The sequence below is a fragment of the Cajanus cajan genome, chromosome 11, assembly GCF_000230855.2.
Source record: "Cajanus cajan strain Asha chromosome 11, NIPB_CcT2T_4, whole genome shotgun sequence".
NCBI lineage: Eukaryota > Viridiplantae > Streptophyta > Magnoliopsida > Fabales > Fabaceae > Cajanus > Cajanus cajan.
The window spans coordinates 31,507,135-31,532,813 of record NC_138527.1 but is presented as its reverse complement, the minus strand read 5'-3'; the positions used below and the strand labels follow the sequence as shown (position 1 = coordinate 31,532,813).

Below are 25,679 nucleotides of genomic sequence, written 5' to 3'. Positions count from 1 at the left end.
TAGAGCGAGCCCGGCGCAATTCTCTATTAAGCCCGGCGCAATTCGTTCCAGAGAGTATTGAGGTACTCTCTACCTCGATCACGCCCGGCGTGGTGGAGTCTCGCGCCCGGCGCATGTACAACTTCCAAAAGTCCACTGCTCTGTTCTTCTCAAGCCCGGCGCAGCGTCATCTTACGCCCGGCGCAGACACTCTGCTCTGCTCCTTGGCTCCTTATGTTTCCAATCCAAAAGATCTTCAATCCTCAAATCTCTAGCTCAATACCTGTACAAAAAATGAGGTGGATTAAGGTATTGTTAGATGAATTTGGGTTAGTTATATCTGCATACAAAATGAACCAAAAAGAGAACAATTATATTGCAATGGTTCAAAGGATGAGTGGAATTTGTTCAATAAGTCTCATCAAAAAGAGGTAAAATTGAGACTTAACAGCTGCGCTGAGCGCGGCCCTTGTCGCGCTGGGCGTGAGACTCCTTGGGAGTCTCTGCCCTGTGGGCGCTGGGTGCAATTTGAATTGCGCTGGGCGCGAGACCAAGGGGAGGTCTCTGCCTTCCCCGCGCTGGGCTCGGGTATGGGAACGCCGGGCGCGCGAGACTCCTGGGAGTCTCTGCCTGGCATGCGCTGGGCGCGTGTGAGCCTTGGGCTCTCTGGTTGAGCCCCGCCAGGCGCATGCATACCTGCGCTGGGCGCGCTAGCTCCTGGTGCTCTCTAGTTGTACCGCGCTGGGCGCGACCATGAGTGCGCCGGGCGCGGAGATGAGAAATTTATATATGTTGGTTAATGTTGTTTTATGCTTAGTTGAGTTGTAGACGAATATAATGTGATGACTAATGGATGATGTTGGTTGATTGATGTTGAGTTGTATATTTGTGTTGTGCTGCAAGTTGACATGTTGAGTTGTACAGTTGAGTTGTGTTGAAAGTTGATGTTGAGTTGTACAGTTGTGTTGTGTTGCAAGTTGATATGTTGAGTTGCAAACGTTGTGTTGTGTTGAATGTTGATATGAGTTGTTGTAGGCCAATAATGGCTGAGTTGCTGTAGGCCATAATGGTTGAGTTGCTGTAGGCCATAATGGCTGGGTTGCTGTAGGCCATAATGGCTGAGTTGCTGTAGGCCATAATGGTTGAGTTGCTATAGGCCAAAATGGCTGAGTTGTTGTAGGCCATAATGGCTGAGTTGCTGTAGGAGATCTCCGAGTTGATATGCGTGACGACGCATTGTGTGTTGATTGCTGATTATGCTGTAAGATCGAGGAGTTGTATGCTGAAGATGTGTGCTGTTATGGCTAAATAATGTGGTTTTAAATGAATTTTGTTAAGTTGATTGATGTGTTGAAGTGTTGTGCTGTGCTGTGCTGGGTTGTGCTGAGTTGGGGGATATTATAGCCGCTAAGTCGGTGCTGTTGTTAGCCACATATGTGGTGTTGATTCTAACCGCTAAGGCAGTGCTGATATTGCCGCATTGCGGTGCTGATATTATTGAGTGGTATAAGCTGTATAAGTGTGCTGATAATTGTATCTGTTGTTTATTTATATTGATATATATATATATATATATATATATATATATATATATATATATATATTTGTATGTTGAATTTTCATTACACTAGCTTACCCTTTTGTTATCTCCATGATATTGGATTGCGATGATCATACTATGTATGGGAGCAGAACAGGGATACGTCTAAGGATGAGTCTTCGGTGGACCAGTAGAGCTGATCGTTTTTGTGACTATTTTGTTATGTAGCTACTTGGGATAGTAGCATTGATTGTACTTTGTGTTGTACACTCTAACTCTAGTCGGATAGAGACTTTGTATATATTTATATTCTAGATCCTATATTTATATACTTGTCCTTTCTGTCTGGCGTTTCCGGTGTACAGTAGTGTGTGTAGTGACCAGCCGGGTCGTTACACTTTTACAATGTGATATGTCTTTTATTGAGACTACTTAAACTCATACTAAAAGTATCTGATTTAAAAAATAAAAAAAAATCTTAGAATACAAGTGGAAAATGATTTTCGACAGATTTTACAACTCACCCTATAATGCCACACTCATTTAAAAATATTTGAAATATCTTTTGATATTGAATAAAAGTTACAAATTTATGGAAGTCTCATTCTTTATTTTGTGAATCATATTTATATTTCATGATCGATTCTCAAATTTCAGAATACAATAAAGAATGTATTAAAAAAAATATTCCTAACACTTTCAATTCAATATATAAAATTATGATTGAAGTTATATCGCTTATAAAGAAAGTCAAGTTATGTTGAGATTCAATGAGAAAAGTATATCCAATGAAAGTTAATTAAGCTGATCATTAAGCAAAACAAAGACGTGGTGTCGTTTAGAAAACATGCTAATTAACATTTAATTAGTTTATATTAAACTCCAAGGCCAAGAAAAGATAAATTCTGTCTAAACAAGTTGTCTACTTCCACGAGAAACAATTCCTATATTGCTTAACTAGTTAAAATGAGACTATGAATATTCAGTTCTCAAACATTACTATTAAAATGTCGTTGGCCGTAAAACATAGAATTTCTACATGAAAAGAAACCAAGCAAGGAGGCACTGATCATTGTGAAAATCAAAACATGTACAATGCCCCACCAAAAAATAAGGAATAAAAAATTAGTCAAACATGAATCTTCACTCATTGATTTGATGGCATGCTTAAACATTGGTGGACCTACAAATCTTCCTGATCTCCCCTTCCTTCCCCATGAGCACATTCAAAGAACTCAGCTTAGTCATGACCTCAGGAAACCTCTTTGGGAACATGTCAGGGTCAGTCGCCAACTTTTGCACAATTGGGAAAGTCCTGGGATCTTCCAACAAATGGGAATCCGTAATGAGCAATGTTTTCCTTCTGTCCACCATCTCTCTAAAAAAGAGGTTATCAAGCACAGTTGGGGTGGGATCAAAGTTCACTGGGGGGTTCCTATACTGAGGTGTGCCAGCGCCAGGGCACGCCTTTTTGATTTCCTCAACCACTTCCAAAGTGAGGGTAGGGTCAGGTTTCCCAGTAGCTCTGAAGTTGTAAGCCCTTTCCATGAAGGCATCGCAATGAGCAATACCAACAGAATGTGCACCGAGTAGGATCACCATTTCTTCCACGCTGAAGCCCTTCCTTTCGAAGAGTTCTATCATTTGGTCCATGGTCCAGTCTGGTAAAGGAAGGTTGTTGGCTTCTGCAACGGTTGCAAGGGAAATAATGGCGTCTCTTCGACCACCTAGGGGCTTCCGAGGGGGCAAGCCTCCTAGTGTCATTGCCTCGTTCGTTGCAAATGACAATATGTCAGCACATGAAACCACTCCAGGACACTGCTTCTCCAGCCTTGTCTTAATTTCATCAATCAGATCAGCTCCTTTCAGGAGTAGACCATTGAACATTGAACTTTTCTCCACTTTGTCACCAGTTGGTGAGTAATCCAGCAAGATCGATGCATCACATCCCTGTTTAGTTAATTCCACCATGCCCAACTTCGGTTTAGAAACTCATCACTATGTCATTTCATAGCTATATCATATATATGTCCTCAACATGCACTATCAACATTTATCAAAGAAAAAATAACTAGTAAAACATCAATTTGATCATGACATTAGAACCAAACACATCAATTTAATTCCTTAAATTAACATTACTAATGAATTTAGTTTTCGATGAAAAGAAATGATTCTTTTTCAGTTCTACCAGATTTAGTCCGACGAATTTTCACACCAAGTAGAAATAAGACTCAAGTTTTTTGCCAAATGGTAGCCATGGTGTCAAACCATTACATCAACCCATCGTGGTTAATAAAAGAAAGGATTTGTCTCCATTGAATTCACTTTAGAGGATGAGACAAGTAATCGCAATCGTCAATGAAGAAACTAATGATTAATTCTACGTGCATGCATGCATAAACAAATGATAAACACGTCGAAATCAAGTATTAATTTTTCCATAATGGACATGAGGCAATTAATAGACCATAGTTACATGCTATTGTTGGTTATGATATGATTAATTTAGAGAGAAGAAAGACAAGCACGGTGTGCAATGGTTTGGAAAGGGTCACGTACATTAACGAAGCAGTCATGGAATTGAAGGCGAATGAAATTGGCGATTGTGTCCGAATTGCTCTTTTCCATCTCAGCAACAGTGTCTGCGATAATTTTTTCTGCGTTGGGGCAACTAAATTTGTAGAAGTCTATTTTGAGGCTATTAGACACTACAGGTATTTTCTGATCTACAGGTGGTACGTCCTGCGGGTTAATTTGTGGAAGATCGTCGGAATGACCAAGAAATGGAAACAGAGAATGAAAGTGGAATGGCAGTTTGGGAGGTCCCTCCTCCTTGGAAGAAGCCACGAGGAACAAGAGCAACAGGGAGAGGGTGGCCAGGAAGATTCGTGACATTTTCATGTGTTTGTAGAAACTCGATGTGAAATGGGACCATAGGTATGGGAACCTTTTATAACGCAACAAAGTGTTAACGTTGTTTGAGGTAGCTACCTATTATGGACAAATTGTTATTGGAAGAAACACAGGTTCAGGGTGTCTAAGAATAGCTAGATTCTATATTTCATTGCTTACCGTTTGAAGAGCCAAGTTAGAGAGTCAAACAACTTTCTCAACCTTGGATTTTTTATCCTTTTATATTCTTACTTGTTTTGGCTGAAGGAAATAATTGGCGCCAGAAATTACTTGTTCAAGACAGAATTAAAAAACTAATGGTTTATTATTAGAAACAAATTTTACAGTGTGTTTTTTTTTTTTTTTTTTATAAATTTAATAATGCAAATTTACAGGCCCACGTATATCCGAAATGTGAAATAAATGTATAAATATTCTAAAAGCTAAATATATATCTAGGGGTATTTATAATTTAATATCCAAAAAATAGAATAACCAAAAACTAAAAATTATGGAATTTTTTTTATTGAATTGAATCAAAATTTCATATTTTATTTTGAAAATTGATATAATTTAATCTAATATATGAACTTATGCCTATATATATTATTTTATTTATTAATTTATGGTATCATTCATGTTAATTATATATATTTGTAAAAACATAAAACTAGAGGAATTTTTTTTATCAAAATAATTTTTGTTTTCATATTCAAATATTCAAATAAAAAATCAAAAGCTTACGATTGCAACCACCAACAGTGTCTTAGTCTTAGGGAGTTAATTTCGAATATGACATAATAGTTTATGCCCAAGAATTAGATTCTTGTCACAGTTATTTCATAGATTAAAAAAATGATTATTCTTGTCACACTTATTTTTCTTTTAAATATAAGTTAGGACACTTCAAATGAAAATGAATGACGTGAGGGAAAAAAATAAGAAAAAAGAAAAACCCAGGTGAATAGCTGACTTTTGCCGCTCGTCTACATTAAAGTGGCATTAAACTACATCTAGAGTGTGACCTGTGATGGCTTTTTTATTTGGTGGAATTAGTCTCTGGCTTTTATGTTAGAGTATCATCTGGCCACTATTGCCGTCGGAAATCCCACACAAGTATGCCACATCCTTACAATTGGCACCAAATTATTGCATAAGAATAATAATAATCAAAATTTGCAAAATCATGCTAATTGGAGAACGTTTCTTTTCTTCAAAGAAGCAACAGCCACATGATGACAAGTGCAACAACGAATGCACTTAGAAACCTTCCCATGATTGCTAGGGAAAGAAGTTTCATGATCACAACACGCACAACCATGTCTCTTGTTTCTCTTCTCCTCACTCTTTCATCATGTGTAACCGTGTTTTCCTTTCAAGCTTCAATCAAAACAACCTACTTGGAACCTTTCAAATGCTCCCCTAAGATCACCACATGCATTGCCTCACTCTACCACATAAACTACGGTCTCGACATATACGACATAGCCACCTTCTACTCAGTTAACACCTCCCAAATCAAACCTCTAGCGCGTGGCACCAAGCAAGATTACCTTATAACAATTCCATGTTCTTGCAAAAACACCGACGTTCTTGGCGGATATTTCTATGAAACGACCTACAAGGTGAAGCCTAATGACACGTTTGTGAATATTAACAACGTTACTTATAGTGCCCAAGCCTGGCCTATTAACAAAGGTTTGGACCCAGATGAGGACTTGGCGATACATCTTCCTTGTGGGTGTTCAGAAAAAAGTGATTCTCAAATTGTGGTCACGTATACAGTTCAGCAAAGTGATACAACCTGGTCAATTGCTACTCTGCTAAATGCTACGTTTGATGGCATGAAGAGTATGAATGAAGTTCTGGCTCAGAATCCCTCATTCATAGATATTAATTGGGTGCTGTATGTTCCCAGGGAACTGAATGGTTTACCTTCCAAAGGAAAAGGTGATGATTTCTCTGCCTCGATCTCTCCTATATATTTGATCATTCATGAAATTTACATATTTACTTTCACCTGTGAGCTGAGTTAATTTAGCTTCTGAAAGAGAAAACTACTGTTTTAGTCTATCAAATTGCATGACACTTTAATAATAGTTCTTGAAATTAAAAAAATTCAAATTAAAGTTATTGTTATTTTAAACCTGATATACAAGACTTATTCTACGAATGAGTACTCCTTAATTTGATTTTTTTAAACAAAACCTTAAATTTGATGAGTGCTATAAATGAAAAAAAAAATGATTGCAAATGAAATCTAACTAAAAATAATCGGTCAAGTATTAGTCATTTTACCATTATTATAAATAAACGGTAGGAATTAACCTCACAATTTCAGAGATTAACCTCATTGCATTTTTATAATCTTAAATATTTATATTAATATTAATTAGAAAAATTAGTTAAATTTTTATTATGTTGATAAGAACTCATACTCATTTTTAAATCTTTTAATTTAAAATATCATTTTATGTTCATTTAAAATTAATTTATATGTTGTATCATAACAGGTTAATGTTTTAATTGTGTTTAATTGTATTTGTATTTGTATTTGTGTTTAATTGTATCTGTATCTATTTGAACTTCATTAGATAATGCTACTGTATGTTTAATCCTTTGTAATAGATTAATTGAGCAATGATGAACTTGTAAACTAAATATTTCTCTTCCCTGGTTTTCCCTTTGCAGAAAAGAAACACACAATAATCATTGGCGTCTTAGCGGGTGTGTCATTACTTTCAATTATTACCCTGATCATTCTCATTGTCGTTCTTAGGAGATCCAGAGCCAATGCAACAGCCAAAAATGATCAAAGTGCTGTCTCTAAAAGATCAATCGCCAATAGAACTATTTCCTTAATGAACCGAGACTTTCATACAGAAATTGAAGGTAACTTCAAAATAATATTTTGGAATCAAAAGCAAGTTATATTTCAAAAATATCAAATTATCAGTAATCAGTAATATACTAACAGCTCAACAAGGAGACTAAGAAATTTGTTGCTTATTCATGGTAAATAATATTGGTGCAGATGCAACACCATTTGAGTCAGAAAGGCCAGTAATTTATACTCTAGAGGAGATTGAAGATGCTACAAATAACTTTGATGAAACCCGAAGGATTGGAGTAGGTGGATATGGGAGTGTATATTTTGGAATGTTAGAGGGGAAGGTATGAAAACCCACCTAGATATTGAAGCATATTTTCTTGTGCTAACTGAAAGTTGGAGAATGATAGATATTTTAACTTCAGGAGGTTGCTGTGAAGAAGATGAGGTCCAATAAATCCAAAGAATTCTATGCAGAACTCAAGGCCTTGTGTAAGATCCATCACATTAACATTGTAAGTAATGTCTCTGATGAAGAGAACTTTGGCAGTCTTAAATATCTGATGTTTGATTCTATGATTGATATAATCACTGTTTCAGGTGGAGTTGTTGGGATATGCTAGCGGAGATGACCACCTTTATTTGGTGTATGAGTATGTTCCAAATGGATCTCTCAGTGAACATCTTCATGATCCTTTGCTGAAAGGTATAATGACTCCAAGATCTACTCGTCTGCCAAAAGGAAACCATTAAAAGTCTATTTAGATATAAATTTAAAAGTATTTTTAAATTTTTTTTTACTAAAAATAATGAATATTTTTTAGTAAAAAAACTTTTAAACATTTTTAAGTATTCAAATAGACTCCGAGATATTTTTAAAATATTTGATTTTAGGTTTATATGATATCAAGAATTCTGAACCATGCATGGTATTGGAACAGGTCACCAGCCTCTTTCTTGGTGTGCTAGGTGTCAAATTGCATTAGATGCAGCAAAAGGTCTTGAATACATACATGATTACACAAAAGCACGATATGTGCACCGTGATATAAAGACCAGTAATATTCTTCTTGATGAGAAGCTTAGAGCAAAGGTACTTATCCTTGATTTGTTTTACTCACTTCTGAATCTGGCCAAAAATGCCCCCATAAAAAATAGTTATACTAGTTATCAATATTTTTACACAAGACACATGTTAAACTATATATGATCAGCTGTTCAAGTTTTCATATGACAAGTGACAACATGTTATATGTAGTTAAAAGGTATTCAAACATTGTACTTGTCTTTTAAATGCAACATATAAGAACTAGCCTGAGATGAATTTATTTTATTTATTTGCAAAACTAAGTTGAGAAAGTATCATTGAATCAAAAGTCTATGCTTCTTACTTCTTAGTTCAAACTCAATCCATTAACATGGCATTTGATACGCAGGTAGCAGATTTTGGACTTGCAAAGCTAGTAGAACGAACCAACGATGAAGAATTCATAGCAACGAGGCTTGTTGGAACACCAGGCTACCTTCCACCAGAGTAGGTTTCGTTCTTTCCAATTCATAACTACACTGTTGGTGTGTTCAACAGAAACAATTTTCTTGCAATCATTATTTTGCTTAAAAGTCAACTAAAGAAAATTACACCCTTAGTGAATTTTTCTTCTGATCGCTTGTTTTAACTCTGTTAGATCTGTGAAGGAGCTTCAAGTGACTATCAAAACAGATGTATTTGCATTTGGTGTGGTTCTAGCAGAGTTGATAACAGGGAAACGCGCACTATTTCGTGACAACCAAGAAGCCAACAATATGAAAACACTTGTTAAAGTTGTAAGTCAAACTCATTTCTGAGAGAGAACTAAAAGAGACGGCAGAAAAATTGAATTAAAGGTTGAAAGTATTATAAATAATATCCAAAAAAAAAATTTTAGTTCACTTTTATTCAGAAACCTAAATCTGCAGTTGACTTATTACTCACTTTTTTTTTAATATTTATTTGAAAGGAAGAAATTTGATCTTTATTTTCATCACATTTGATTCAGGTTGGCCAAATATTCAAGCATGAAGACCCAGAGACTGTGTTAGCAGACACCATAGATGGGAATCTTCAACGTAGCTATCCTATGGAAGATGTGTATAAGGTTATATTTATCAAAATATTCTATTTAAATTGATTTGAAGTTAAAACATCATTTCTCTTCTTATTATGTATATTTGGCAATATAAAGTTTCCCTTCATATCAATCTTGCACTGCAGATGGCAGAACTAGCTCATTGGTGCTTGCACGAAGATCCAAATGAGAGGCCTGAGATGATGGAGATGGTTGTGGCATTGTCAAAAATTGTGATGTCCTCCATAGAGTGGGAAGCATCACTAGGTGGAGACAGCCAGGTCTTCAGTGGGGTATTTGATGGAAGATGAAGACTCTTTCTTACATGATAATTGTATACTAAATACTAATCCTTGTCTTTGCTGCGTTAATATATTAATTAATCGGTTGTATCTAGTCAAATGTCACTGCCATTTGGAATTTTTGCTTTAGTTGTTGGAGGGTGTACATATGTAGAGATTTTGAATAGAAGATTAAAGGGTTAAATCGTCATAGTGACCCCTTAATGTACCATAAAATTGTTAATATGCTAACAATGTTATGTTGAGAGAGAAATTGTAACTAAATAACTAAATTTTTGCCACTAGCTAGCCTAGACCACTAGTCAAATTGTCATGATATATATATATTTTTTTTGCTTAATAGATACTTAAAGTATACTAATCTTATTTTAAAAAAATATTATATTAATATGTTACATTATAATTCAATTTAGTATAAATGAATTAATTGGAGTAATTTTTCTTTCTTTTGTGAATCTTGGCATCATAAACAATCACTTTTAAAGTTTAAATCCCTAACATATATTTAGACATTAGAAATATAAATTTGAAGGAAATTCAAAATTTAATTTATAAAATTTAAATTTAAAATATAATTCAATTTTATAAAATTGAAAAGTATTTGAGTATTGGCAATGTAAGTGACAAAAATAATGGATTTAAAATAGTTTATGATACTATTTTTATAAATTTTTTTAGGAAATTCTTCCTAGTTTCACAATTTGCCTATGGGAGTAAATGAATAAAGAAAATTGTTTTTATTTAATGATACTCTTATATTTATAAACAAAAGAGGAGAAGAATGCAGGTTGATTGAGATTTACAGTAGTTTGAGTGATGATCATTAATGCTATCATTTTGATTGAATATTTGCTTCATAATGCTCAAGAGCAACTAGACTACATGATTAACCTTACTAAGCTTCATTATGAGTGAACTATTTTGCTATAATATTGACCTTCTTATACTTAAAAGTCATAAGTTTTTCAAGTTGAAATAATTTGTTTTAATGCAATTTACTAAATTTCATTTTAGATTACACATAATCTTAGATATTATGAATGTTTGATTCAAAATGACTTGATTTAATGTAATTAATTAAATTTTATCTTAGAAGATATATAATCTTAAAAGTTATGAGTGTCTCGAGATTAAAATGATTTATTTTAGTATGATTAATTAACTTTTATGATAAAAAATATACAATTTAAAAGTTATGAATATCTTAAAGTTGAAATAACTTATCAACTAAATTCTTTTTAAAAGGTACAATATTACCTTGGAATTAAATTTATAACATAATTAAACTTAAAAAACTAACTTATAAAATAAAAACAATCATAAATACTTTTTAAACCGTAAATCTATATAATATATAATTAAATATATTTCATTATCTTGAAACAAACGGTTTAATATTAATAATAAAAACATTTATTTTATTTTATTAATATTAAAATTAATAATAAAATATTCAACGCTCAATTAGTTGAAAGATATATATATATATAAAAAGGAATGTATCATTAAAAGACATAATCATCCCTACTTATAATTATTAAAAAAAAATCATTTATGTTAAAACATAATACATTTTATACTTTTAAAATTGAAGAATATAAAATAAACCTTTTTCAAAAGCAGATAAACCATAAACATAATTATTGTAATTAATTTATTACTTTTTTGAAATCCCATCGCTAGAAAAACAAAAAACAATAAGAATAATAACTTTTGTGGCAACGACGTCGTTGTATTACAGTCGTTCTTCTTCTTCTTCTTTGTTGACGGTGTCGTTGATCTGAATCGAATCTGGGATCCGATCGCAGCAGCAAGCAATGGCGGGGGCAGCCTCTGCTCTGTTCCTCCTCGATATCAAAGGCCGCGTCCTCATCTGGCGCGACTACCGCGGCGACGTCTCCGCCGTCGACGCCGAACGCTTCTTCACCAAACTCATCGAGAAACAGGTTCATTCCACTTCACCTCTCTTCCCTCTTCCACTCACTTTGGCAAATCCAATTTCTCATCCCCGAACTCTTTCTATTTATTGAAGGCCGATCCGCAGTCTCAAGATCCGGTTGTGCACGACAACGGCGTGACCTACATGTTCATTCAGCACAGCAACGTTTACCTCATGATAGCCACAAGACAGAACTGCAATGCCGCGAGCCTTCTCTTCTTCCTGCATCGAATCGTCGACGTATGCGTTCTTCTCGTTTAAACCATTCTAATCGATAGTTAAATTAGTTTTTGCGAATAGTCATCGATCCGTGTCGTTGTGGCAGGTGTTTAAGCACTACTTTGAAGAGTTGGAAGAGGAATCGCTTAGAGACAACTTCGTCGTCGTGGTAAAATGCCGCTGAATTTAGCTATCTATCTTTTTTTTTTGTGTAAATTGCGTGAATGAATTTCGTTGAATTGTGTCGTTTTGAGATTTATTGTGTCGTTGGCAGTATGAGCTACTTGACGAGATTATGGACTTTGGCTACCCTCAGTACACTGAGGCGCAGATTCTTAGTGAGTTCATTAAGACCGATGCTTACAGAATGGAAGTTACGCAGAGACCTCCCATGGCTGTGACTAATGCTGTGTCTTGGCGCAGCGAAGGGATAAACTATAAGAAAAATGAGGTAGTCATTTAAAAAAGTGAAGAATCTGTAGCTTTTTGAATTGTAATTTGATGGTCTAAGCAGCTGAATTGTACTTTTTGATCGTGTTTTTAGGTTTTCTTGGATGTGGTGGAGAATGTTAATATACTTGTCAATAGCAATGGACAAATAATTAGATCTGATGTTGTTGGGGCATTGAAGATGAGAACGTATTTGAGGTATTCTTTTCTACTTTCCGTGAGATCTATTGAATTTCTTGCTATTGGTTTGAGATGGGCTGTTAACTAACTAGGCTTTCTACTATTGATTGCTCTGTCTACATTCTAATATGTTAGGTTAGGGCTATTATGTGCCAATCTCAGTTTTCTGGTTTTCTATTTTGGGTGCTTTTGTTGTTGTGTCTACTCATTTGTGTGTGGTTAATGGTGAGGACTGAAGAGGTACATAAGGGATTAGAGAACCAAGCCAACACTGAGTCTTTATATCGAATCTTTTTTAATACCATTTTTGAATATTGTACAAGTAAAATTTCAGGATGCAAATAAAATTAGCAATCTGGACTTGGAGTATGTTATTTTCTGTTTTTACTTTGAACTGATTACACATGCTTCTGGATAGCTTTATTTATTTGGTACTCCTGAAGCTTTCTTTAACAGCACGTGCTAAATATACATATCCATTGTCCATTGTCCATTTGATTGATATTTTGCTGGCAGGTCCAACCATTGGACCCATATTTTACTCTACTTTTTTACTGTTGATAGTTGTTTTGAAGACCATGTTAACCATGGAGTATTATTATTCTAACCAACTTAATGGTAGAGTATTTATCTGAAAACTCAAATGTGCCATTCATGGCTTATCTAATGCAGTGGTATGCCTGAGTGCAAACTTGGCTTAAATGATAGAGTATTATTAGAGGCGCAAGGTAGAGCAACCAAGGGAAAGGCTATTGACTTGGAAGACATCAAATTTCATCAGTATGTATGCTTGACTTGTATTTACAAACTGGTCATTTAGAGTGAAAATTTTGTATAATTTTTTCAAGCATGTTTCCTCTTCCTCTTCTTGATGCTAGTTATCAAATTATATCTGGCATTTTATGAAGGTGTGTGCGTTTGGCTCGATTTGAAAATGATCGTACAATTTCCTTTATACCACCTGATGGGTCGTTTGATTTGATGACGTACAGGCTCAGTACACAGGTTGTTTCTTTGTTTTTTTTTTTTTTTTTTTTCTCTAGATATGACATAAGTTTCTGTTTTGAGAGGTAAACACAGATAAATAGAGAATAAAAGCATTTTTAAGTCTGTTGATTCTACCATCTCTTTTTTCAGGTTAAGCCTTTAATTTGGGTGGAAGCAAATGTTGAAAAGCATTCTAAGAGTCGGATTGAGATTATGGTTAAAGCTAGGAGTCAATTTAAGGAACGTAGGTACTGAGATTTCTTCCTTTCTTATGTCTGTTACGTTTCCTCCCTCCCCCGATATTGGGGAAATCAGGTTATAGCTCTAGAAGTTAGACTGCCTCAAATGTCTTTGCTTACAACTAATATAATTTATTTTATAGCACTGCCACAAACGTTGAGATTGAGTTACCTGTGCCTGTTGATGCAACCAATCCTAATGTCCGAACTTCAATGGGAGCTGCATCATATGCACCTGAAAAGGATGCATTAGTCTGGAAAATTAGATCCTTTCCTGGAGGCAAGGTATGAGTTCACTTGAAATTGACATTAAATCCTTGAATAACACCCATCTTGATACCTCTTTTTGATCATGATTTATTGGATCTGGTTTTCCTCTTTGACACTTTTAGGAGTATATGTTAAGAGCAGAGTTTCGTCTTCCCAGTATAACAGATGAGGAAGCAACTCCAGAGAGAAAAGCTCCTATACGTGTGAAATTTGAGATACCATATTTTACTGTTTCTGGAATACAGGTATTGCTACATTCCATGGTTAATGTTGCTAGACTTTTTTTTTTTTTCAGCATAGGAAATAATGTTTGTTTGTATCTCTGATTAAATTTAGGTGAATGTTTTCCTTTATTTTTATCAATACTATTCTTCCTTCCCTCTCCATTTTCCTATTAACATTTTGATGATTTCAATGGATTGAGCGCTGTAGTGAACTAGATGAATTTGTTTTAGTTCAAATTATTTTCACAGTTCAGTTGATATTCAGAAATTCACGATAAATGTTTATAAATAGTAATATTAAAAAAAGAGAAGAATTGATTGTGGAAAAATGAGTATAACATCAGAAAGAGATTAGAAAATAAAACTATACACTTGATTTTAGTCCATTGTCCCTGATTAATAGTTTTGGGAAGTAGTTTGTTTTGATCCATGTGAAACATGTGTAGCCACAAGATATATTGGTGAAAATAAAATTTAGTACATATTTTGATGTTGTTGTTCAGTTAGCTGATGGTTTGATTTGAAGATGGTAATAAACGTGTAAATGTTTTGGTTTTATAGGTAAGATATTTGAAGATTATTGAGAAAAGTGGGTATCAGGCTCTTCCATGGGTGAGATACATAACGATGGCTGGAGAGTATGAACTAAGGCTTATTTAAGAACTTGTATCTTTCTTTGGAGAATTGGAGCTTGAATTCCACCAAATAATCGTGTCAACTTCCATGGTCAATGATTTTAAACTGGTGGATGGGAGAGGGACTCAGAGAAATTAGTTAGAGTTTACTTGGCCTGATCATATCTCCCGTTATGATAGTTGTTTGTTTTGGCAACGGATCGTAAGTTGCTCATTGTCTATAAAGTTCATAACTACAAGTCAGGAATTGTCAAGTGTAAGGCTGTATCTTCTGTGTAAGACCTTTTGTTCAATCTGTTTTTGGTTGGGAAAATGTTTGATTTTTTTTTTCCTTTTGTTTTTTATTTACGATCTGTCAATCTTTTCCCGTTGTCTTCAATTTGATTCATATTTGTAAGAGAATTATTAGCTTTTGTATTACTAAGGTTGAATTTTTTTTCTCCTCTTTATTTGTATCCACTACTTGTCCCTTCTTTTTGTATCAATATTGTGCCATATCTCTTTCTGGATTAAAACTGCGTATTTTTAACCACTCATTCAAAACGTTGATTGCAGGTCAGTGTGTTTTATTATAAAGTTGTGGGTAACATATGGGTAAACTTCAGAGAATATAGATAATTTTCATCTGGATATTAAGCTAAACAAAGAAAATATTAGTTCCATTTAATGTTGCGGGAAACGAGAGTTCAATCCTCTTTTGTTTTTAATATTTCTCGTGGAGGGCCTAGAAAAACCTAGCTGGACTTGAGATGTTACAGGTAAGTGGATTTTTATATTTGTATTTTTTTCCCATGTAAAAGACAATAATTGAACTTTATTGGGGGAGAAATTTATCAATTTAAATTGGAATAAATCTTAGATTGTAAATGTTGATCATTTCAGTCTTTCACCTTCACAAAACTTTTATTTTAATTAATTTTTAAAAGATATAAATTTTTGTTAATCCTTTTTCACTATTATCTAATATAAAAATCATTAATTGAGAAGAAAATAATAAGAGACGACTAGGTGCCTGTCAAACCCTGTCACAAAATCCTTTTTCTCTTATTTAATTGAGTAGAAAATAAGAAAGAAAATATATAGTTGTTATTTGACATAATAATACCTGTAAACAAAGATGGAATATAATAAAAAAATTAAAACATAAAATATGCTTTGAATAATTAAAAAAAATACAAGAGAAGACACCAGATAAATTAATAAAATAGTTAATTAAAAATATTTTATTACTTGTAAAAAAAAGTTTGTAGGTTATTGCTAAGGAGTTTTTTTTTCGTTGAATATGATTTGACAGATAATGAGTAGACATTTTTTTTAACTTAAATTTTCTATATTTGCAAGTGTAAGAATTTGATCTCTAATCATTTCATCAAGCAACATATTCCCTGTCACTCACATTAATCTAAGTTGATATCACTTGAAATAATAAAAAATAAAATTAATAATATAAATTAACTCAAAGATTTTTTTTCATTCAAATCCACACCATTTCTTTTCAAACTGGAAAGAACAAATTTTGGTGTGTAACAAAACTTTTTTCCTTGTATATTTGCAAACCAAGCCAAAGAAAACCTATTCTTTACACACTTTTCTTTCCCTTATTCTTATTATTATTTTTATTATTATTTTTATTTCAACCTGACAATACTAAATATCAAGAAATTGTGTATACTTTACGTTTTATAACCTCTTTAGAACGCGTGTGAGCTACTCAATAATCTAATCAAATATATACAAGTTGGGGCTCTTTTAAAAAATTAGTTATAAAAAATGAGGTTTTTTTTTTAAATGAATGGAAAGTAAAACACTTTTATAGGATGTTTGATAGAAATGAAAATAAAAATAAATAAATAAATAAATAAAGTTAAGTATGTATAAAGAATGTCACAAATGTTCCTAATAAAAAATATACAAAAATATAAGATATTTTAGGTATTTAATAATGTAAAACACCATTCTCTCTCTTTTTTTATCCATTTCGGAGAGATTAATAAACTTGTGGGCCTACCCACTTTTTAATCATTCCTCCCATTTTTTTTTGAAAAAAAAAATATGAAGTGAAGAAAAGATAAATGTTTTTCTCCTCTTTCGTTCTTTCTTTTATTTTTCGTGCATACTGTAACAAATAGTTTACAGCAAAATACCATCAGTTGGAAAAACTCTTGCCAGTAATTACTTTTAAAATAACCTATATTTTCACTTTTTTATTTTATTTTATAGTTTCTTAAATATTTTCAATGACGGAGATCATAGTGTTTAACTTGGATACATGGTTTACTATGGACAAGTAAGATTTAATTTTATAATTTTTTTTACTACCTTTTTTGTTTACCTTTTCTTGTAAGCAACTAAAAGGTCTATAAGATGTAAGAAGTAGTATGAGTAAGAGAGAAAGAGACGCATAGAAGGGGGAACAAGAAAGGGAGATGTGTGTGAGAGAGAAGGCACTAGGTGGTGGTGTATGGTGCCACCATGGGTTTGTGTCTTTGAAAATCTCTTCCTTGATTACCAAGAAATATCTCACGTCACCAAATATTTCATTCTATTTTCTTTTTTCATTTTAGTTACTATTATTGTTCTTTCTGTCGTCAGGCATTTGAGTGAGAAATTCTCAAATCTGGTCCATTTATTATGTAATTTGTTTGATTTTATTTTGGAATTGTAATAACATGAACAAAATTAGGTCCAAAATTATTGTTCATCATTTATGATATGTATAAAGATCCAATTTGGTATAACTTTTTTTTTTTTTAGGAATAACTCGTTTTTATCAAGTCATTCTTATAAAAATAAAATGATACTTTTAATTGTCATTACAAGTCTAAATTAGAAAAAATAATAAATTAAAATATTTCATTATAAAAAAAACAAATATTTTATCAATATTTGGCAATAATTTTAACATACTATTTTTTTTAAGGTAAAGGAGGGAGGGCCTATGACCTAAACAAAAAAGAGTGAGAGAGAGACGTAAATAGAGGATCCATAACTAACATGCATGCTCATAGCACCATGAAAGACAAAATTACATTTTAAAGAAAAACAGAACTAGAAATTAATATATATATATATATATATATATATATATATATATATATATATATGGATATTAAGATAATTAATTTTTATATGAATATAATATGACATTTTACAAAATATTATTTATTAAGTTAAAAATCTTACTAATACATAATTTTTAAATATATAAATTATTAATATTATATATCTAGTTAGAAAATGATGTAAAACATAGGCTTAAATATATATATATATATATATATATATATATATATATATATTTATCTCTATAAATTAAGAGGATTTTGATGTTGGTCCATGTAAATCAATATTTTTAGTTTTTACTATTTTGTGAAACTTTTTAAGTACTTGTATTTTTAACAATAGATCAAATAATCATCTTATGTGACACTTACTATTATTGTATGCAGAACTTTACCAACACGTGAGATCTATACTTTTTTTTTCTTCAAAATATCAAAAATTAATAAATATTAAATATCTATCTTAAAATGAACATTAGAGGTCAAAATTAGTGATTTTAAATTTTGAAAATATGAAAAATCAAACAAAAACATTTTATAAGAACCAAAATAATTTTTTTTTTTAATTTTACATAGAATAAAAATGATAATTTTAAATTTTAGGGAGTTAAAAAATAAGAAAAAAACTGTATGATCAAAATTTTAGAGAGATGTGGTCATTATAGTCACAAAATAAGGAGTTTCCTAGAGTTGCTCTACCATCACTTGTAGCCAACTAGGATAAAGGTGGTTCAATTCATGTGCAAAATAGTGGTTAATATACAAACTCTAATATATTCTCAAGTTTGGCTAATGTCAATATATCATGCTAATCAAGATCTTTACGTGCAATGAATGGCTTTTGTTGTAACGTAGGGAAAACACCAAAGCAAATCCAAGTAGTGTGATAATGGAAAAAATAAAGATCATAATGTGACAAGGGCGGCATATCAATCAAGGTAAATAAAAAATATGAAGTAATCAATTAAATGCATTAATTTTCAATAATGAGGAAATTATATATCGAAAGGAGGAACAAATAATACTTTTAAAATAAAAGGTGGGTCTAGTGATTTCCAAGATCATAAAAAGGTACCAAAGCGAAAGAGAAAATCTCGAAAATAGCCAAAAATGAAAAATAAGGGAGAAGAAATTATTCAACATTTCTAGGAAATTATTCAACATTTCTAGGTAATTCTTTCTTCATCCTTCTCTTCTTTGCATATCTAGGTAATTTTTTTTCCTCTTTTACTTTTTTTTTTGCATATTCAATTGCATTGACTAAATGTTGGTAGTATGATGGTTTGAAAGTAAACATGGTGAAAGTGGCAAACATGGTGGTAGACGTGGCAAACATGATAGTAACAAAGATCGTGGTAGAAGACAATGTGAAGATGATGTTGTGGAAACAAATGTAGTGGTGAAAGTGGTAGTAGTGAAACATAAAGAGATGTGAGAGAAAAACAAAAGCATGGTGGCAGAACATGAAGAGATGAAACAATGAGAGCAAAAAAGCACAACATTGAATGCAAAGTGTTAAGTCAAAAGACGGTCTTGGATCTCTTGAACTTAAAATTTTAATGCTAACAAACAAAAAAAAAATTATAAGAGAAAATGTCATCAAAAACGTCTTCAAAAAATATTTTTGAAAAACAGTTATTAGATGAAGTATAAGACGTAAATCGTCTATAAGACGTTGTAAATCAAACGAAAGATATAATTTATCTCATATACATTAAATATTTATTATTTATTGAGACTAACAACAAAAATTTCTTGAATACTTCATTCCTTAATAGATCAAACTAGAAAATTATCTTGGAACTAACAAATCTGTTAGAAAACAAGATGATACTTTTCCTTAAGACTAAGGATAAAGATCCCTAAAATCACAAAGAAAAATAGATAAAGTCACCGTTGCTACTGCACTACATTAACATTACTCCTACAAGCTCCCTTTAGTATGAAAAGATGATAACTAGCCTCCTTGATCAAATAAGAGGTACCATTTGGTTAAGTGTATTTAATGCTTACATTAAATGAGTTGAACAGTTACCTATCATCACAAAGAAAAATAATGAAGATAAATGAAACAAACTTGTGAGCTGGAATCAAAGTGTTACAAAGTCAATGCATACTTAGGATTGATTCAAAAGTGAGTTGTTGAAAGAATACTTGTATATTTGTTTATAGATAGTGGAACTCAATATAAAAATAACTAATGTTCCATTTGACTACTCTTTACGCTTTATTTGACTAGAATTACTACTTCATTATGAAAAACATGCAAACTTTTAATACATACTATTCAACTCCTATTTTAGCGTTTATCTTTTCTCCACATAAAAAGAGAAAAAAAATGTGATAGAGAAACAATTGTTAATGTAAAAAAATAATACTTTTTATGTTGGTTATTTTTATAACCGACATAGAAAGTCATGTTGGGATCTATAACATGTTTAGAATTGAAATAGAAAATCTCTTTCATTTGTCATTAAAAGTGTTATGCACACTAGTGTAACATGTAGTTCAAGTTGTGGCTCCACATAAATTGAAGTTGCAAAGTGTTGGACATCACCTTTGAAGCATGTCATTCACAATGTTTTGATGGAGACAAAGCGAAAAATCAATTAAGCCTTATTGAAGTTCAATTAGAAGTCATATATCAATGACAGCCTTGGTGAAGACACAATGTTGATCAAAATAATGAAGTTGAGATTGTAAGAATTTTTAATTCTAACTAATTAAGTCTAACTCGTAGGGATGGTTTGAGAAAAAATTAAAAGTGATTTTAAGATAAAAAAATATATTTGAAAAAACTCATTTTTATCCTAAAATCAATGCTTTTGGCTTTGGAATTGATTCCCGTAAAGTAAAAATGAATTATAAGTATCATAATTAACTTTTGATCGTAAAATATCATATAGAATTATTCCCTTAAAAAGAAAATGATTCACACATGCATGAAGGAATTGATTCTCTTCAAAAGGAATCGATTTCTTCAAGTTGATGTATGGTTTTTTTAAATAGTTTATTATCTCTAAAAGATTCTTTTATTAAATATTTGATTTCAAAAATTAATCTAATATTTTTTGAAAATGAGTTTTGAATCACATGTATCATTAGGAATTATATCTTAGTTATTTGTTTTTTATTCCTTAATCTCTATAAAAAGAAAAAGAAAATTAGTTTTTTCATTGTAAATAGAGATAGAGAGAAAAGAAAAATTGGAAAGCGTTATTCCATTGGTCAAGGCTTAAAAAGAATTGAGACTACTTCAAGTTGTGTAATCTCTACCATGTCTTGTAACCCTAAACTATTATAAAATTTTAGAAAAAAAACACATTATAGAACCACATGGCGATCATTTTCATATAGAACACATACAATATGGTTCCTACTTAGATTTTAGGGTTTAATATTTAGGATCTTTATTCGATGAGACTTCCAGATTTTGTTATATCTAGACAATACGTGTATTCAAAGACAATATGTGCATTTAAAAGCATAGAAAGCTAGGGTTTGTAGATTTTTTGCTTTCAGTTTGGTTCATTATGTGTTTTTGTATTTTCCAATAGCAATCTATTTCCCGCATTCTTAATTTTTATTTTAAATATGTTAAATATTTGGGGTGAATCATCCAACTATTGAATTGCGTGAGTATACTATTATCCAACCTAAGTATATAATTAGGCTTAGGGACCTGCCATTCTCATGAGGCTAATATTGCCCATCTTGTCATGCATCCATGGTTGACATTGAATGAGCCAAAGTTTTGGGTTTGTATTATGTGTATTACAATTTTGATAAAGAAATCACCATGAAAATATCATGAAAGAAACTTTCTTGAAGAAGGAGAAGAAGAAGAATGTGAAATCAGAAATATATTGAAAAACCCTATTTAACAATGATCAACTACAAGTATATATAGTTACAGCAATACAACAGAAAACAAACTATGACTAACTAACCTCCTAACCTCCTAACTGAATTAAAAAATACAAATAGAAAACAGAATAAGAAAATAGAATAAGTTAAGTCATCATGACACCCTCCCTCAAGCTTGGAGTGGTAAAGTTTGAAAGTCCAAGCTTGCACACAAAATCCTGGAACATTTTTGGTAAAAGAGGCTTAGTTAAAATATCAGCAAGCTGTCCAGATGAAGTGATTGGAGCTAGATGAATAAATCCTGCTTGAACTTGATCTCTGACAGTGTGGCAATCAATTTCCACATGCTTAGTTCTTTCGTGGAATACAGGGTTAGCAGCAATGTACAAGGCTGACTGATTATCACAAAACAGAGATATTGGAATGAGATCTTGCAGTTGAAAGTCTGTCAACAGCTTATGAAGCCATTGAGCTTCACAAACTCCTAATGCTAAGGCTCGATATTCAGCTTCAGATGAAGATCTAGACACCACATTTTGTTTCTTGCTTTTCCAAGAAACTAACGCATTGCCCAGAAAAAAACAGAAGCCTGAAATGGATCTCCTTGAATCAGGACAAGTGGCCCAGTCTGAATCTGTATAACCTGTGAGCTTAAGATCTGATGAGGATGGGAAGAATAGACCCTTTGTTGGAGTAGCTTTCACATATCTAAGCACTTTCCGAGCAGCTTGAAAATGTGCATTGTTTGGTTGGTGCATGAATTGACTTAATTTTCCAACAGCAAAGGCCAAATCAGGTCTTGTGTGGGTTAAGTAAATCAATCTGCCAACTAGTCTTCTATATGATGATGGATCTGAATAGAGATCAAGTGGATCATGGTGAAGCCTAGTTGTGTGATCCATTGGAGTAGAACATGGTTTGGATGCTAATAGTCCTGTATCTTGCAACAACTCAAGGGCATACTTTCTCTGGCAAACAGAAATGCCTTGATCTGATCTAGAAAACTCAAGACCAAGAAAGTAGCTCAATTGGCCAAGATCCTTGATACTAAATTGTTTGTCCAGAAGCCTCTTTACCTTCATAATCTCTGTTTCATCACTACCTGAAATAATCAAGTCATCAACATACACAAGGATGGCTATAAAACCGATATTAGTTCTTTTAGTAAACAATGAATAATCTGACTTTGACTGAACAAAGCCAAACAGTTTGAGTGTCTCAGTGAGTTTAATGTTCCATTGTCTACTGGCTTGTTTGAGACCATAAAGAGATTTTTGCAATTTGCATACTTTGTTAGGAGAAGATAAGATAAGGCCAGGAGGTGGTTTCATATAAACTTCTTCTACTAAGTCACCATGTAAGAAAGCAGTGTTAATATCTAGTTGATGTACTGACCAATTAGAAGCAGCAGCTATAGCCAAAAAAACTCTAATAGTGGTCATTCTTACTACAGGACTAAAAGTGTCAATGTAATCCAAACCTGGTATTTGTGTAAAACCTTTGGCTACTAGTCTAGCCTTATATCTTTCAACTGATCCATCAGCATGATATTTCACCTTAAATACCCATCTACAACCAACAGCCCTTTTATTAGGAGGAAGATCAGTTAATATCCAGGTTTTCTGTTTATCTAAAGCATCTAATTCTGCTCTAATAGCTTCCTTCCAGCAATCATGATTAATAGCATCTTGATAAGACCTCGGTTCAATGATTGAAGAAATAGTTGAAACAAAAGACTGTTGAACTGCAGAATAAGATGTATAGGGAAGGTAATCAGAGATAGGATACCTGGCTGTAGATGATGATTGGTCAACTTTTGAAGCTGCAAGAGTGCAATGGTAGTCCTGCAAATATCCTGGTCTGTTTTTGACTCTTTGAGATGTTCTTCTAATTTCAGGGATATTAATTTCAATGTTAGGTTGATCACTATTGCTGGAATTTGTCATAGGTAAAGTTGAAGAATTATGTTCATGTTCAGTTTCATCAAGATTATCATGAGTATGACTAGGAATAGGGTCACAACTAGTTAAAGGCATTTGTGCTATAGGTACAACAGGACCATCAGTAGATTGAATTGAAAAATCCTTTTGTAGTGGAAAAATATTCTCATAAAATTGTACATCTCTAGAAATGAAAGTCTCTCTTGTTTTTAAATCATACATAATAAATCCTTTTGTGCCTGAACTGTATCCAAGAAACATACATTTTCTTGATCTAGGTTCAAGTTTGGTTCTATTATGAGATAAAGTAGAAGCAAAAGCCAAACAACCAAAGACCTTCAAATGTGAGAAATCAGGTTTTTCTGAATAAAGCACATAATAAGGAGAATTTTGTTGCAAAAATCTAGTAGGTAGTCTATTAATTAAGTGGACAGCATGTCCAATAGCATAATTCCAAAACATTTTGCTTACATTTGATTGAAACATAAGTGCTCTAGCCATACTTAAAATATGTTGATGTTTTCTCTCGACTACTCCATTTTGTTGTGGTGTATTTACACAAGAGGTTTGATGCACAATTCCCAATTTAGCATACCAATCTTTTAAAAGAAATTCTGAGCCATTATCAGTTCTTATAGTTTTAATGTTTTGCTGAAACTGAGTTTGAACAAAAGAGACAAAGTTCTGCAACAATAACTTGGTTTCAAACTTATTTTTCATGAAAAATATCCAAGTGAATCTAGATTTGTCGTCTACTATAGTTAGGAAGTATTTGTGACCAAAAATAGAAGCTACAGATAAAGGTCCCCAAATGTCTACATGAATTAAATCAAACACATTTTCAGATTTGGTTAAGCTATCTGGAAAAGGTAATCTTTTGTGCTTAGCAAGATGACAAATTTCACAAGGCAAAGAAATTTTATTGCATTGAATTTCAGGATAAGATCCCTTGAGAGCAGAAAGTTTGTCATGTGATAAATGTCCTAATCTCAAATGCCATAAATCTGATTGGTAAGTAAAAAAATGACTTGTACAGTGATGAACAACATTTGACTCAGGTGAGGAAACCATTGCATACAATCCTGCCCGCAACTCAGCTGCACCAATCATCCTCATGGAGTGATTTGCTTGAATCTGACAATCAGAATCAGAAAAGGTAAGTGTGCAGGATAAAGTTTTAGCAAGCTTGGAGACCGAAATAAGATTAAAATGAAAGTTAGGAATAAATAAAACATCCGTTAGGTAACATGTTTTGGACAGCAGAACAGTTCCAGATACACAAGTACTAACTTGTGATCCATTTGGAAGTTGGATCAGTATAGGCTTGATTCTTCTATAGGATTGAAAAAAATTGATGTTTTTACAAACGTGATCTGTGGCTCCAGTATCTATGATCCAGCAATCACTATTATGAGAATAAGGGAAAGACAGAATCATACCTGGTGGCTTTGGAGAAGAAAGGATAGAAGGACCTGCAAGTTGATTCACAGAGTGACTGGATGTGCTACCTGATTGTTGAAGAAGGGTTAGAAGGGCTTGATGTTGTTCTGGAGTAAACATGTTCCCTGAATTATGGGAGACTACTCTCTGAGAGTGGACAGATTGATCATCATCAGTATCCTCATCAGAAACAGATTGGTACTGGTTCACAATTCTGCCATGCTTGTGTTGTAGTGGAGGACCATGTTTCTTATAACATGAATCAACTAGGTGACCAATCCTCCCACAATGGGAACATACCTTTGTGTTGTAGTCTTTATTTCTTTTAAATGTTTTGGATCCTTTATAGTTGTTCCTTTCATTATTAGAAGTCACTGCCAATACCTGATTATCGTTGGTACCATGGAATTCTCTTTCTTGTTGCAAGATCATGGAGAAAACCTTTTGCACCGATGGCAAAGGGTCCATCAACATTACTTGAGATCTTACATTGGAATACTGCTCATTCAATCCTTTAAGAAACCTTATGACACATTCTCTTTCCCTGTATGACTGAATGGTAGGGATGAGTGTACA

The 25,679-nt window shown here is 32.7% G+C and overlaps 3 protein-coding genes across 3 annotated transcripts; 2 read left to right on the top strand and 1 right to left on the bottom strand.

Annotated features, from left to right (window-relative positions):
* Nucleotides 1-2,500: 2,500 nt before the first annotated feature.
* On the bottom strand, nucleotides 2,501-4,461 carry LOC109801609 (peroxidase 28). The gene is made up of 2 exons (XM_020362721.3): nucleotides 4,082-4,461; nucleotides 2,501-3,469 (listed from the first exon to the last, which is right to left on the bottom strand). The coding sequence occupies exons 1-2, from the start codon at nucleotides 4,421-4,423 to the stop codon at nucleotides 2,687-2,689; spliced, it is 1,125 nt and encodes a 374-aa protein (XP_020218310.1). The 5' UTR covers nucleotides 4,424-4,461; the 3' UTR covers nucleotides 2,501-2,686.
* A 1,272-nt stretch (nucleotides 4,462-5,733) lies between these two features.
* Nucleotides 5,734-10,397, top strand: LOC109800383 (lysM domain receptor-like kinase 3). The gene is made up of 10 exons (XM_020361170.3): nucleotides 5,734-6,364; nucleotides 7,106-7,306; nucleotides 7,449-7,588; nucleotides 7,670-7,759; nucleotides 7,845-7,950; nucleotides 8,186-8,337; nucleotides 8,681-8,778; nucleotides 8,930-9,068; nucleotides 9,281-9,379; nucleotides 9,496-10,397. The coding sequence occupies exons 1-10, from the start codon at nucleotides 5,734-5,736 to the stop codon at nucleotides 9,658-9,660; spliced, it is 1,821 nt and encodes a 606-aa protein (XP_020216759.2). The 3' UTR covers nucleotides 9,661-10,397.
* A 977-nt stretch (nucleotides 10,398-11,374) lies between these two features.
* On the top strand, nucleotides 11,375-15,243 carry LOC109800267 (AP-1 complex subunit mu-2). Its single transcript, XM_020361041.3, has 11 exons — nucleotides 11,375-11,597; nucleotides 11,684-11,830; nucleotides 11,916-11,978; nucleotides 12,084-12,260; nucleotides 12,354-12,457; nucleotides 13,112-13,219; nucleotides 13,348-13,444; nucleotides 13,577-13,674; nucleotides 13,809-13,950; nucleotides 14,058-14,180; nucleotides 14,721-15,243. Exons 1-11 carry the CDS (start codon nucleotides 11,469-11,471, stop codon nucleotides 14,817-14,819), a joined length of 1,287 nt encoding a protein of 428 aa, XP_020216630.1. The 5' UTR covers nucleotides 11,375-11,468; the 3' UTR covers nucleotides 14,820-15,243.
* The last annotated feature ends 10,436 nt before the right edge of the window (nucleotides 15,244-25,679 follow it).